The 16,371-nt window shown below is 32.1% G+C and overlaps 1 protein-coding gene across 2 annotated transcripts in view; it reads right to left on the reverse strand.

Annotated features, from left to right (window-relative positions):
- LOC145280040 (S-methyl-5'-thioadenosine phosphorylase-like) overlaps positions 1 to 16,371 on the reverse strand; it is a 56,484-nt gene that overhangs the window by 25,584 nt on the left and 14,529 nt on the right. For both annotated transcript variants that reach the window (XM_080131704.1, XM_080131705.1), the window contains 2 exons: positions 10,799 to 10,885; positions 4,943 to 5,001 (listed from right to left, as the gene is read on the reverse strand). In XM_080131704.1, coding sequence (XP_079987830.1) covers positions 4,943 to 5,001; positions 10,799 to 10,885 — 146 coding nt within the window. The remainder of the gene's footprint in view (positions 1 to 4,942; positions 5,002 to 10,798; positions 10,886 to 16,371) is intronic.

Consider the following 16,371-nt stretch of genomic DNA (forward strand, 5'->3'; position numbering starts at 1 on the left):
GTGAGTTAAACATGCATGGTTCGCACATGTCCAAACCATTTCTCCAGACAAAGAATTCTTCTAACCTATTTTTTGACCTAACTTATTTTTCAACATATTTAAATATGCTATTGTTCGTTCTTCTAACTGACCTTATTTTAATTCAGTTTTCATAAAAAAGAATTGAACAATCAAAATTCGTTTTACTAAAATATATCTAAACTATTTTATATTAAATTAAACAATGCGAATTCTACATTCCATTTCTGACCCTATTTCTGAACCTTGTTTACAAGGTTCGAATCTTGGTCTATCTAATCTCATTTTTACTTATTTAATGTTTTTCTTACTTACAAGAAAAGGGGACCTTTATTGTAACAAGACGTGTAGAAAGTATATTTGAATGGCAAAGCTATTGAGATTTGCCACAAGTTTTCTTACCATGGAGGATACCATTGAAGCACAGGATGAAACAGGTGTTAGTGTAATTGCAAGAGTTAGAAGTGGATGAGGTTAAGAAAACTTTTGCTATTACTAAACATCATAACATAAGTGTTGACCAAAGTAAAACGTCTATAAGGTATGTGTGTATAGTGTAATTATTTATGGAAGTGAAACCTGGCCAATGAGGTTTGAGGACATGCATTGCATGGAAAGAAATTATATGAAAATGATGCAATGGATGTGTAATGCGAGCTTTTTAAATACAGTTTTAGATCTGATGAGCTCAGAAGATTAAATATGGACAGTATAGGGAGATGCTTGCGAAACAGGAGGATTCAATGGTCATGAATATGATGATAATCTAGCTGCCAATTCAAATATATAGGAGATTAGCAGGAAATTATGCTTATGGCAAGTAAGCTACACAAAAAAGACGTTTGTTTCGTTCCGGGGAGAAATCATCAGGCTAACTGTTCTACTAAGCTCTACCCATGCGTTGAACACTGCTAAACTAAAAGCGGTTTTAAGAAAATTAAAGTTGAACCCTATTACTAACTATCAGAACATAAGTGCCGAACAAGGTAAAGGTCTATGCAGTTTGATGATTTATGGAAGTGAAACCTGACCAGGGAGGGTTGAGGACATGCGTTGCATGAAAAATGATAGGAGAATGATACGATGGGTGTGTAATGAGAGTCTTAAAGACAGGCTTAGATCTGATGATGTCAGAGGAACATTGTGTACACAAGAAGTGGAATTACAAGTAGGTTGAGAAATGACAACCATTTTTTGTGCAAAAAGTGTAAAGAAAAATAGAGAGAAATGCAAACTGCTGTATAGAGGAAATATATGTGGATGGTGAAGTTATTGAAGTTGTTCAGAAATTTTTTTATCTTGGTGATACCATTGCAGCACAGGGGTGGAGCAGGTGCTAGTGTGATAACAACGATTAGGACTAGATGTAGTAAGTTCAAGGAATTTTTGCTATCATCAAACAGCAGGGCGTTACCTCTGTCGATCAAGGGAAGAGTCAATTAAGCATGTGCACACACCATGATGATGTATGGAAATGAAAGAGGGTTAAAGACATGCGTTGCATGGTGAGAAATGATATGAGAATGATATGATGGATGTGTAATCTAACTTTTTTTTTTTATGTAGGGGGTCACCACTTATCAAGGCCTGGACTCCAGTTGAGGATAAGGGTTATTAAGTGTACAGTAGTCAATGGGATTTTATCATAGTAATCGTTAATAATGGAAATTTGGTAAATTGGATTACTTAAGATAGGCTCAGATCTGATGAGCTCAGAGGAAAATTGAATGTGGACATTATAAGATGTGTTTGTAGAACAAGAAACTTCAATGATATAGCCACATTGAAAGAATGGATGAGAGTTCTTGGATTAGTAAATGTAGAACAGTTGAGGTAGCAGGTTCAGTTCGCAGTGGGAAGGGCAATCAAAACATGGTGGGAGGAAGTGATAAAGATAGACTTGAGAGAAAGACCTGGCCAGAGATATATTAGATTTCTAAAAGCCCTCCAATCAGATATGATTATTATCTCCCTTGAAAACTGTAACCATACCAGCAATCATTGGTGGAGTGACCTGTTTCTCTAGACTCACACTATCAAGGGACCCCCCCCCCCAGCTTTTTATCTTTTTTTTAATCTTAGAATCTCTGTACATTTTGACAACAAACAAGTATTTTTAGTGCTTGCTTATGTTCGTGGTATTTTAAACGAATGCATTTTAAGAAATCAAACAGTACCAAGATATCTATATATCAATACGATAGTGTGTTATTTTGTGTGTCACGCTTACCTCCTTTCTCTTCCGAATGACTGTCGTTTAATTGTTATAACCTTTGAAATAATTTTACTAAATATTTTTCATAAGTTTTGGTATCAGTTTCAATTATAACTGATGGCATTCAAGTTATATATATATATATGTTTTTTTCTTTATAAGTTTTGATTCAAGCTGATGCACCCAAGTCAATTGGATATATTTTTTTATTTTTAAAATCACAACTTTATAATATATAAGAATCGATAAAAAATTGACTCAAAAATATTATATACAAAATCTGCATAAATTAAAATATCATATTTAAGCGTATTTTATTTTTAGCATCCCTGTTAGCTTAGATAAATACTTTTGCAATTTTAACAAAAGAGCTACAATAATATCAGGGCATCTCCATTTACGCTGAACATCCACAGAATGCCAACATTAATATATTACACATGAAAGAGTCCGTTGTGGAATGTCCATAGGTCCTGGTAGTGTATGTAGTGTGTGTGTATATATATATATACAGGGTGCACACAAAGTCTGGCTGCATAATCTACACGGTGCCCACAAAGTCTGGCTTCATAATCTACATGGTGTCCACAAAGTCTGGCTACATAATCTACATAGTGCTCACAAAGTCTGGCTACATAATCTACACGGTGCCCACAAAGTCTGGTTACATAATCTACATGGTGCCCACAAAGTCTGGCTACATAATCTACATGGTGTCCACAAAGACTGGCTACATAATCTACACGGTGTCCACAAAGACTGGCTACATAATCTACATGGTGCCCCCAAAGTCTGGCTACATAATCTACATGGTGTCCACAAAGTCTGGCTACATAATCTACATGGTGCCCCCAAAGTCTGGCTACATAATCTACATGGTGCCCCCAAAGTCTGGCTACATAATCTACATGGTGCCCCCAAAGTCTGGCTACATAATCTACATGGTGTCCACAAAGTCTGGCTACATAATCTACATGGTGCCCCCAAAGTCTGGCTACATAATCTACACGGTGCCCACAAAGTCTGGCTACATAATCTACACGGTGTCCACAAAGTCTGGCTACATAATCTACATGGTGCCCCCAAAGTCTGGCTACATAATCTACACGGTGCCCCCAAAGTCTGGCTACATAATCTACACGGTGTCTACAAAGTCTGGCTACATAATCTACATGGTGCCCCCAAAGTCTGGCTACATAATCTACATGGTGTCCACAAAGTCTGGCTACATAATCTACATGGTGCCCACAAAGTCTGGCTGCATAATCTACATGGTGCCCACAAAGTCTGGCTGCATAATCTACACAGTGCCCACAAAGTCTGACTACATAATCTACAGGGTGTCCACAAAGTCTGGCTACATAATGTAGCCATACTTTGTGGACACCCTGTATATATATATATATATATATATATATATATATATATATATATATACACACACACATTATTATAAAATGCATGTACCGTATGATCCTAGGGGCCTCACCTCACATTTCTTTTGTGTTGTGGCAATTTTCATCATTAAAAAATAAGACAGAATTAATAAAAACACTGAATTCAAAAACTATGAAAAGCACATCCATCTGCTTTACAATTAAGTCAAAATTATTACTCTTGAACAAGAGTTTTTACGAACATTTCATGAATTGAGCATTAGCAACTCCAGAACCCTGTTTGAAACCATATGATGATGATGATGATAATGATAATCATTGCATTTATAAAATGTTTAACTTTTTCAAGTATGGTGGACCACGCTCCTGATCCTTCTTGGTTTCGCCCTTGATCTACTGTTTAACAACATTTTAGCGATTGGACAAGAGTTGGAGTTTGATTAATATTATAGACCCATGTTAGGAGTCAAAAATGAAAGAAACCACAAGTAGTGTAAAGTGTATAAAGTGGTATGAGAGGAACGTCTTCGTAGCATGTGGTTACACATGTTATGAATGTCTCCATCTAGTATCTGAAACCAGTGGTATTTATATGACTGGTTGATTCCACTTAGTTCTCAAATAGGGATGATTTGTACCCCCACAACAATTAATAGTGCAGGACCTATTAGAGACTCTTTAGAACTTGTTTAACATTTATGGAATAAATTTAGTTTGAATATAAAAGTTCTACTTAATCATAAGGAGAAATAGCGGTTATTTTTATTAATGCTCAAGCAAAATATGTCGGTTCAAAATTAAAAAAACAAACTTATACCCAGTGAAAAATATTAATGTATACCAAAAACAAACTTATACCCAGTGAAAAATATTAATGTATACCAAAAATTACAGAAAATAAGTGAACAAAATTTTAATAAAAAATAAGATTATTTTACTATTTGGAATTCACAAACTTTGACTGACATTCATGTCAAACCAGTGTGTTGTAGAGGATTATCTCCCTTCTTCTAAAACAAAGAAGATACGCTGTCTTGTCATTTGGAGTTTACAAATTAATTTTATTACAATTCTACTTGTTTATTTTTCGTAATTTTTGGTGTACACTAATATTATTTCATTAATAAATAAGTATATTCATAACTTTTTTTTGCAGCACACAAAAATTTTTGTCTGAGACATAAGTTTATCAAATAATTTCCCTAAGTTTATCAAATAATTTCCCTGTTATTTCATTTTGAAGTGCCATATTTCACTTGAGTGTAAAAATTAATAAGAATGAAAGAAATAACAGAAAAATTGAATTACTTACCGAATCAAAATAACACAATCCACATCGTTTATTGTACCCGTGATCAAACTTTCTGAGGGCTTTTAAGTGAAGGGAAAATAATTCTTTATTTTAGGTGAGAAAAAACAGTGCAAACCGATTACATATTGCAAGAAAAAAATAACATATTGCAAAAAAAATAAAAATAAAAAAATAACATATTGCAAAAGAAAAAAATAACATATTGTATAAAAGATGGAATAAGCAGCTTCCCCGAAATATATCATGGAGCACTGTCACACACAGTAGATCTCTTCAAGTAAGAAAAATCAATACATAATACAATTGAATAAATAAATAATATATATATTTATATATATAGTAAGTTAGCTCTACCTATGTATTGAGCACTGTTGAAGTAAATACTTAAAGGTTACGCATAAAATTATACTTTCGTATATTAATTTATGTGATTAAATGAAGTAGTCATATATATATATATATATATATATATATTAGTGTTGTGCCGATGAATCGGAATCGGAATCGGGAATCGGTTAAATCGGTAATTTTCGGGGAATCGGAATCGGCATCGGAAAAATTTGTGTATAATTTCCGATTCCAAAATCGATTCTTTGAATATTTTTCAAAAGTTAATTTTCAATTGCTTGTACCGATTATAAATATTTATTTCTTTTAAACTATTAGTAAAACTAAACTCTATAGATCTACGTACTCGTTATAGAATGAAGTTCTCATAACAAAATCACGTAATTTCATTAAATAGTTTTTGTTTTACACTCCCTTGACTAATTATCGTAGTTTTTTTAGGAAGATTCCGAATTTCCCAAATCGTTTTTACGGCATAAAATAAAAACTATTTGATGAAATTACATGATTTTTTTATGAGAACGTCATTCCATAACGAGTACGTAGAATATATATATTTTTTTATTTTTCGTTTTTTAACATAGTGTATACTGCACAAGCACCCTTTTTTAATACGTGAAGACAGTTTAGAGCTTCATCCTAGATCTAAAAATAATTTGGTTTTTAGTGGGTTTACAAATATCGTCCAAAAGTAGAATTTCAATGAGGGGGGACTTTTAAATGTAAATATAATTTCTTTTTCAATCTGAAAAATTTCTAAATGTTTTCTCTTTATCTATTTTATCCAGACTTTGATAAATTCATTGTGAGATATTCATGTATATTTTTAATTTTTCCGAAACCCGAGAAAAATGCGACGGTGTCAGACAATGTGGCTCCAAGAAAATAAAATAAAACTCTATTCGTTTGAAATCTTTTCATATTAAACTCCTTGAGAAATTTGGCAAGTGGGTGTGAAAAAGTATTGTTGTCGAAACCAACGGCATCGAAGGTGTTAATTACCCCATAATACTTTCAACTCAACTTTTGAGTGAGATTGGCGGGCTTCAGCGAGGCCTCCGTGATATATATATATATATATATATATATATATATATATATATCACGGAGGCCTCGGCTTTAGACGGCATTGGCGCCGTCGTAGCAATCCTTAAGTATAAACATAAACAATACCGGCAGAATCAAAGAAAAACACACTGGAAGCATATTTCAAATTAAATCAAAAGCCAAGCCTTTTCACAATTTTGCCCATTCCTTGTTGGTCCCCCCGATTTATCGGAGAGGGACTATAGTTTTCAGTGGCGTTTGTCCGTTCGTCCGTTCGTTCGCCCGTTCGTCCGGATGATTCCCGGATAACCGTCCATTACTTTTTTCTGAAATTTTGCCACAAGTTGTACTCCAATACGTAGATGTGCACAACATCGAGTTTTTTTTTTAAGAAAACTCTCGTTGCTCCCCCAGGGGCTGAAAAGGGGTCAAAAATGCCCAAAATGGCAAAAATGACACTTTTGGCCCCATAACTTTTTTCCCATCCATTAGATTTTACTGAAACTTGTCCAAAATGTGAAGGCAATTGTTGCAAATGTAAATTCAGTATCGCTGACCCTGGCAAAACTCTGGTTTGCGCCCCCCGGGAACTTTTAGAGCTAAAAACCACCCCTTTTTAGGCTCTTTTTTTCATATTTGTCTAAAATGTGATTATGTATCTCTATTTAGTGTTTTTTTATGGTGCTGAACTCAAATTTACATGTCTTAAGGCCTGAAACATAGCCGTTTGTCCATTTTTACAAGTAATCAGCTCCTCCATGGGGGCAAAAGAGGTAAAAAAATACCTCAAAATGACTCTAAATAGACAAAATTGACATATTTTTCAGAATAACTTTTCATCCATTCATTAGATTTTTCTGAAACTTGGCAAAACCATGGGCATACCTGATATACACCTGATGGAAGTATCACTGACCCTGGGAAAAATCAGAGTCACAAGCCCTGGAGGTTTTAGGGCTAATATTGGGTGTGGAGCAAAAGTTGAACTTAGTCATTTTTCTAAAAACTTGAAAAAAATTTTTTTTCACTCAAAATTGTTTTTTTATCAGTTATGTATCACTTTTTTTATCACTTTATTCGATCCCCCCCTCCTCACATAGAGGGGGACCATGCATGCACGGCTTGTTATATTTGTCAATACCGATTGCCGAGTGAGGGAGCAGCAAACATACCGACAAAACCCAACACTTTTATATTCTACTTTTCATTTAATTAGCAATAATGTTTGATATTATTTTTCTGGGCAAAATATTTCTTTAATTTTAGACAATTCTTTCGCTACTTTGAAAATAAACTGCATTCTTCTAAAGGTTACCTAGCGAATTTTCGAAAAGTTTCAATTTTTGTTTTGTTTATTTTACGCATATAAAATAAGTTTAGATCTTCTTTAGTTTTACTAATAGTTTAAAAGAAAGAAATATTTATAATCGGTACAAACAATTGAAAATGAACTTTTTAAAAATATTAAAAGAATCGATTTGGGAATCGGAAATTAGGCACAAATTTTTCCGATTCCAATACCGATTCCGATACCCCCAAAATTACCGATTTATCCGATTCCCGATTCCGATTAATCGACACAACACTAATATAAAACGATTAGGAATTTAAAATAGACGGTCAGTTTCACAAATAAATATAATGTAACATGAGCTGTAGTGTGTTACCAATTTTAAATTATGTGCGCTTATTGGGGATAGGGTGTCTACTTTTTAAGTGATTACACATGGTTTTACAACGTTGCAAACCGAACTTAATTTAGTGGGAAACACTTTAGTTAATATCCATAAAGAATTAGGATGGCCAGAAATGATGATCATTTTACGTTAAATTTATATTCGAAACTGATCTTACACTCTAAATTCTAAATGATCGCTTTTTTTTCCGCCAATTAAAAAAATGTTCTAACACGTAATCTATAAAAGTAATATTTCATTTTGGAATAGGGATTTAGCTGCGAGGGAAAGCACATAAATCTCACGCAATCTCAAGTTAAAAATGGTTTTCATAATAGTAATATTATTATTTAGAAATTCGTTCGTAACAATGAGATGTGGCTTTGCTAAGTGGCGTTGTTAAATTCTTTGTGTTCTTACATCGTTTTCTTATTTTGCCTACCAATCTTCGAATATTTTCCACTATTCATGTAAGTAGCATGTTATACAGTAAATACGAACTGGTACAATATAGCTTTGTTTTAAAATCCAAATAAATGTTTTGTTGTGTTACAATTTTTAATCAATTACAAGGCAAACATTTGAGATAAAATATACGCGGACATTAACCAGGGGTTTATGTAATAATTTGAAAATTTACGAAAAAACAAACAAAAAAAATCTCTAATTAAATATGTATAAATTTTACAAGAATCGGAATCGGAATCGGGAATCGGATCGGAATCGGAAATTTTGAACGGAATCGGAATCGGAATCGGGAAAAATTTTGGCATCGTCCCATCACTAATATATATATATATAAAAGTGAACATGTCTGTGTGTCTGTCTGTGTACATTTCCCTATGCAATAACTCTGTTAATTTTTAGTCTACAGACTCGAAATTTGATATACAGGGTACTGAGATTTGGGAAAATCTACGTGATCAGGTTTCAGCCAGAAATTTGACTGTTAAGGGGTCAAAGTTCAACGATTTTACCTTTGAAAACTCTACCAAACTCCTCTGACTATTTTGAGTCTAAACACTTGACATTTTAGATATAGGTTCCTTGGACATGAATCTAACTTAATAACTTGAGTTGAGCCCAAAACAATAAATGAATGTTAAGGGGTCATAATAGGTGTCAAAGTTAAAAAAATTTACCTTTTTTTTTTTTTGTTTAGCATACACCTCCAAACATCGGGGCACCCATGCTAGTATATATATATATATATATATATATATATATATATATATATATATATACACACACACACACACATAATGATTTGAAAATTGTCACTTGTTTTGTCTTTCTTCCTCAACACCAACTACATTCCATCGCTTGCATTGTGATAGTCTTCTAAATCTCTTTCTTTTTCTCTCTCTCTCTCTCTCTCTCTCTCTATATATATATATATATATATATATATATATATATATAGGATGAATTATACTTTAGGACCCCAGATATAGGATGAATTATACTTTAAGAACCCAAGAATATAGGATGAATTATATACTTTAGGAATCCCAGAATAAACAATGACCAAAAGGAAATATTTGGACTTGGAACCAGTTGCTATTATTTCTGGTTAAATTATAAACAAAACAATATACACACTTACTTTTACAGAATAGTTTTATTTACAACCACGTTTTCTTATACGCACATTTTTAGTTTTAAAAATTTTCCATTTACCAAACATTTTGTAAACTTGGAAAATTTATAAAAACAGGGAGGTGTATATTAAATATTATATTTCTCTTAGGCTGTATCTTTCCGTTCCACTTTTCTTGGAAACTACAGAGTCGATCTGGCTGAAATTTTGTATGACCCTTTGTTGTGATAAGTTGCAGTGAACCAAGTATTGTGGCATCTGTCTGAAGCACACTTGGAGATTAATAGGGATTAGTATTTAATGCAAAGATGAGCACAAATTTAATCATATTCAACCATCAAATTGGCATAAGGCACTCATTCTAAATCAACAGGTTATAACCACCCCCTCGTTTTTATGGTCTGAAATGTCTAGTATTAAATATTTCTTTACAATTATAATGGAATAAAATTTCAAAAAATACCTTAGTTTTATAGATAAAACTTTTTAAGAAACAAAAAGTTTAAGAGCTACGAAGATGGGAGTAGTATCATTAAAAACGAGTGACACTTTGTGCTCCAGAATTTATTTTTCTACATAGTCACCATTCTCAATGCACTTTTGCCAGCAATGAACAATGGCTGTGCATATTTTGTCATACAAATGTTACAAAAGCAAAGACCCCATTCTTTTCAAAAAGTTGAAGTGGTACAAAGACAGGAGTGGTACCATTAAAACAAGTGACCTTTTGTGCTCCAGACTTTATTTGTCTACATAGTCACCACCATTCTCAATTCACTTTTTGCTAACCACCTTTGATGCCTCAACCGTATAAGGCTGGAGCTCACTTTGTCACCACCCTGAAATCGACGAACCCATCCTCTAACTGTGCTCACAGCAACTGCATCGGCTTCGTAAACATTCAACAGGCACTGGTGAATGTTGATCAGTTCAATTGTTTCTGCATAGAGAAATTCAATGACGCATCTCTGCTTCTGACGCATGTTAAAGATGGGTTGCTTCAGGTCATGAATGCATGAGTTGAATCATCATAACGAAGCAATTCGCAAACCCTTTCTGATCCATTCAGGATGGAATAAAAGAAAAATAGGAGGCATTACTTTTGGAACACCCAGATAAGAATAGTAGTCCAAATAATTCAAGTTTATCTAAAAAAAATTCTAAAACCACAATAATTAAAATTACCTTTCCAAATGGCGTTGTTACGTCTTTGATTAATTTATTCTCCAAAATGTCCAATTTGTTCAAACCACTTCCACCAATGATTCCAATCTGAAAAAGAGAACAAACATTAAAAAAATAATATCAACATTTTTGGTCCTTATTTATAATTGCACTTAAAAAAAACCAAAAAAAATATCTTTATGATGTACGTACTCATCATGGAACGAAGAAGTCATATTCCGAAAACCATGTAAATTGGTTAGGCAGGTTTTTTTCTTTCAACTAAGAAAATCAAAATTTATGATTTTAGAAATTTTAATACTAAATTGTATTCAGTATAAGGCTGATTTTGATCTCAATAGTTCGAATTCAGTTGTCTCCCTTTTATTAATAGATCATGGCCGATTAAAATACTATGTCTCGCTTAGTCAAAAAATTTGATTTTCTTAGAAAAAAATACTTGATCAATCCTTTTCATTCCATGAATGAATGATCAAAGATTTTTCTGTATTTTTGTTTTTAAATAAATCCAATTCTAAATAAGTACTCCATTTTTAACATAATATATACATATACATACATATATATGAAAGTGATCTTGACTGTCTGTGTGAAGAACAGTCTCTATCAAACTGTTCTGTCAATTTTTGGTCTACAGACTTGAAACTTGATATATAGGGGATTTGGACAAATTTGATTTGCTTTTTAGCCAGTAAAAATAGCTGCTAAAGGGTCAAAATTGAAAAAAAATTGTAACTTGAGAGGTGTAAGTCAACTAAACATTATTTCTACACATGCGCAAATATACATTTATATATTGAAGAACGTTATTTTTTTAAAGGTTTTATATGCATATGAACTTAGATGAGATGGTAACCTATAAGGCTGGAAAGCTACATGTTTTGGTTTCGATTCTAGCTGATGGCACCCAAGTCATTTTTTTTTTTTACTGTGTATTTACAAATCACTAATCACTACTGTATATTGGGTACAATATATAATAATGAATAAAGAATTGGCTCTATAATAATAAATACTAGCAGGGACGCCTGGCGTCGCCTGGTGGCAAAATACATTTAAGTATGATATTTTAACTTACACAGAATTTGTTATGTATTATTAGAGAGTCAATTTTCTATCGATTTTTATATATTATAAAGTTGTGATTTCAAAAATAAAAAAAAATATACTCATATGACTTGGGTGCATCAGCTTGAATCGAAATCGAAACCAATACTTATGAAGAAAGATAATATATGTATAATTTGAGTTCCTTCAGCAATAATCGAAACCGGAACCAAAACTTATGAAGAATTCTTGTTTAAAATTGTTTAATACAAGAAATGGAAGGTCATAACAGTTAAACGACAGTCACTCAGAAGAAAAAAGATGCAAGCGTGACACACAAAATAACACACACACGCTATCATCTATAATATAAAACTGTGTGTGTGTGTGTCTGTTCACGAATAGGCTCCTATATGGTTGACTATTTTATAAAACTGATTACATCTAATGATAGAAGATGTATCGGGACACAGGAATGGTTATGTTTGATCTGGTAGAACGGTGATTCATTAAAATTGTGGGGTCTGCTTTCACCCCTGGTCCACAAAGTATGGAAATAAAAAATTTAAAAATTAAAAAAAAAAGCGTTTACAAGTGTTTTTGATATAGATGTATATAAGAATACTTTGATAAGAATGTTTTAACTTAAATAGGGATGGTATAATAAAATTGTGGGGTCTGCGTTCGCGCCTGGCCTCCATAGAATGGAAATCGGCACAAACTTTAATAAAGACTTTCCATATCTATCTGCGTATGGTATAATAAAATTATGAGGTGTTCATTCGTGCCTGACCTCCATAGAATGGAAATACGTCACAAAGTTTAACAAGGTTTTTTAATATAGATCCACAGAATATCGTGATAAGTGTTTCAGTGTGAACAGGTATGGTATAATAAATTATGGGATTTATCTATTTTATTTTTACTTTCATCATATTTTGCTTTGGTTTTGATACCCCCAAATTCAACCCAAATTTACAACCCTTCCTTTTCATAACCTATCATACTTTCATAAATCAGAGTCCATTTTCTGTAGGCTGTTTTTGAACCCAGTCAACGACGGGTACATTTGCTAGTATTAATATATAGATAAAATCTGCATGAAATAAATTATCATATTTAAGCATATTTTACGACTGGGCAGCCTGTTAGTTTTTCTCAAAACCGGAAATAAAAAAAGAAAATCAGAATTTAACCACAATTCCCTTGATAATCATTCATTGTTTCTAACCCTAACAACATTTCAATTTGTTTGGCTTGTCTTTTATTCATTAAATTTTTTTTTTTAGAGAAACTTAACTTTTTTTTTTTGGTTATTTAATACTAAAAGTTTTAGTATTAAATTATTAGTAAAATACTATTTATTGTAAACGATTCATTGAAGACAAGTTGCTATTTTACATATACTGTTATAATTTATGTATGGTAGCAATAAAAAAAAAAGACTAACACAGAATGAATTTTGAAAAGATTACTCAATTATTTATTTCAAAGAAAAATGTTCTGGGCTATTTGAGGGTATTGCCTTATTAAAAGGATTCATACACGTCATAATCATGTTGATACATCAATTCTCATTAGATCACTGAAGTTAAGCAACATTGAGCCTGGTCAGTACAAGATGGGTGACCCTTTGGGAATACCAGGCGATCTATATAGGAGAACCTCGACACCTCCCTGCAAAAACCCAATGTTGTCATCTCACCTGACTGGGATATACATATGATTGGGGACCACTCCTAAATTTAATATTCCCATGAAACTTCCTCCTTTGAAGCAAGCTGGTTCAACCCATTTAGAGTGAATGCCAGGTCTGTTATAAGGGTTTATGTAAGATCTTAAGTTCAATAATAAAAGTCAGTTGTCATTTGCTGTTGTGATAAAATACTCTTTAGTTAGTTGCTTTGATCGAATTGCTTCAGTAGTAGTAGTAGTAGTAGTAGTAGTAGTAATAAGTTATGGCTCACAAAATGTTTTGATAGTTATTTATTGATATATTTTGTTGATGTGTTCGGTGTTTGGGTGTCGTAATATGAGATGATGTGCTCTTGTTTTTATAGTCAACCTTATCACATGATTGCTTTTTATTTATTTATTTTTTTTACAAATTTATTGGATGACAGTCATTTGACTGCTTCCAATGTTGTCTACTGGTTAGAAATTCTTTTAATAAGATGGAATTGGATCTCATCAATGATTGTGAAACAATACCTTTCCAAAAAGGTATTTGTTAAGTGTTGAGACATTATGTTGAACAAAGATGGCAGTGAAGAATCAGTGTAGTTTCGATCTTGAGTGTTAAGTAATTCCTAGTAACAAAGATGGTGGCGAAGAATCAAATGCAGGTTCGTGACAGAGACAACAGCGAACTGATTGAATCCAAAATTCAACAATTTTTATAGTAACTTTGTAAGCTTTGCATTGGCTAGTTATTATAACTTGTGGTTATAAAAACGATCGTCGAAATCATTGGTGTCATAGCCCCCATTAGGAGTCAAAAACATTTAACATAAACCCTTTTTTGATTTAATGGAAAAATTCTTTTTGGATTCAATTTGGTTTGATTTGAGAAAAGGAAAAAATTAAAGACATAAGTAAAATAAAAATGAACAAATAAGATGACAATTTTTTTTTTTTGTTTTGTTTTTGGGGAATTTGTCTTTATTCTCATTGGTCAAAAAGAAGTATTAATATATTGGTATAATGTGTGCCAAAAGAAGCCACTTTTTTTTTGTAAATCACATTAAGTTTTTTTTTTTGATACATATAAAAATAAACACTTTTCAAATATATATATATATATATATATATATATATATACACACATAAAAATATAATCTGATTCAAATACATATAAATATATATACACAAACACATTTTTCTTTTTTTAACAAAAACTGAAAACATTCTGTTAGGTATTAGTTGGTTAATTTGGTTAGTAAGATAAAAATGGTCACAGTTTAACGTCGTGCCCGGGACAATTTACAATCTATTATTTATTATTTTTTTTTGTGTGTGATTTCGACTGTTCATTCTTCTCTTTTTAGGTTTCTGAAAAGAGATTTATTCATGATTAGATTCCAAAAAGTTCTGCTATAAAATGTTTTAATTTTATCCTTTTTATAGGTTGAGTGAAAATGTCGGCTATATTATTCTCAGACGTTACATAACTAAGGGTAACAGATTTTTTACTTATTTCATCCCTTATGAAATGATATCTGATATCAATATGCTTCGACCTTTGGTGAATCATAGAATTATTTGCTAATAAGATACTACTCTGGTTGTCACAATGAATTACTATAGGTTTTTTTTTTACTTAGATCTGGTTTTAAAATAGACTTTAGAAGGGTGTTCAGAAAAATTGCCTCATGCGCGGAATGGGTGAGGGCCATAAATTCTGTTTTACAAGTAGAAAGAACAACAATTTGCTTTTTAGTTTTCCAAGAGATCATAGGTTGACAGTCTAAAACCGTATCCCGTTATACATTTTCTATCCTCAGAATTACCCCAATCTGAATCTGAAAATCCTTCTAAATTTAGAGGATATGTTGACTTTTTAAAGATTAAAGATTGTTCCTTGGTTCCTTTTAGATAACAAAGGATTTGTTTTGCACGATTAAGGTCCTTATTTTTCGGTTCCAATAAGTTTTGAGATAGCTTTGTTACAGTGTAACATATGTCAGGCCTAGCTGCGGTCATCAAATAGATGAGACTTCCAATCATTTCTCTGTATAATCGATCGTCTATTAATTTTGTTCCGGTCTCTATATTTTTATTTATATCCATCTTAACGGGAGTTGTACACGATTTACAATCTTGCATTCCAAACAGAATTTTTTCAATGTACCGTGATTGGTTCATTGTTATAGTTTCATTTTCACAGGTAAATTTTATACCGAGGAACCATGACAATTGTTCAAGATTGGCTATTTAAAATTTTTTTATTTAATTTATTTTTAACATCTTTTAAAGTGTTGTCACAATTTGAGGCGAGTAATATATTGTCAACCCAGAAAACCAAAATCAACAATTTATTACCTACATTTTTGGTATGCATGCATCTATGGGACATTGCTTGAATTCTTGTTCTATTAAATAATTATGGAGTGTTAAATTCCAATTGTGAGCTCTTTGTCTTAGTCCATATAATGATTTATTCAGTTTCCACATGAAACTTTTATTTTTGATTTTAAATCCTTCTGGAGGGTAAATATAGATTTCACAGTCAATTGGAGCATTTAAATAAGCATTTTTTACATCCATTTGATGTATTTTTAAATTGTATTGAAATTCTAATTGTCATTAAATTTGTTGTTGGTGAAAATGTTGCAAAATATTCCACTCCAGAAATTTGTGAAAAACCTTTTGCAACAAATCTTGCTTTACAAGTTTCACTGCCAGAAGCTGTGAGTTTTTTGGAAAAAAAACCCAGCGAAAAGAAATTATATTCTTATCCTTTGGTTTTGCCACTATTTCTTATGTGTTATTTTCAGATAAAGCTTTCAATTCAGATTCCATAACGT

This window comes from Euprymna scolopes, chromosome 7 (assembly GCF_053919585.1).
Source record: "Euprymna scolopes isolate OS-2025 chromosome 7, ASM5391958v1, whole genome shotgun sequence".
NCBI classification, from domain to species: domain Eukaryota; kingdom Metazoa; phylum Mollusca; class Cephalopoda; order Sepiida; family Sepiolidae; genus Euprymna; species Euprymna scolopes.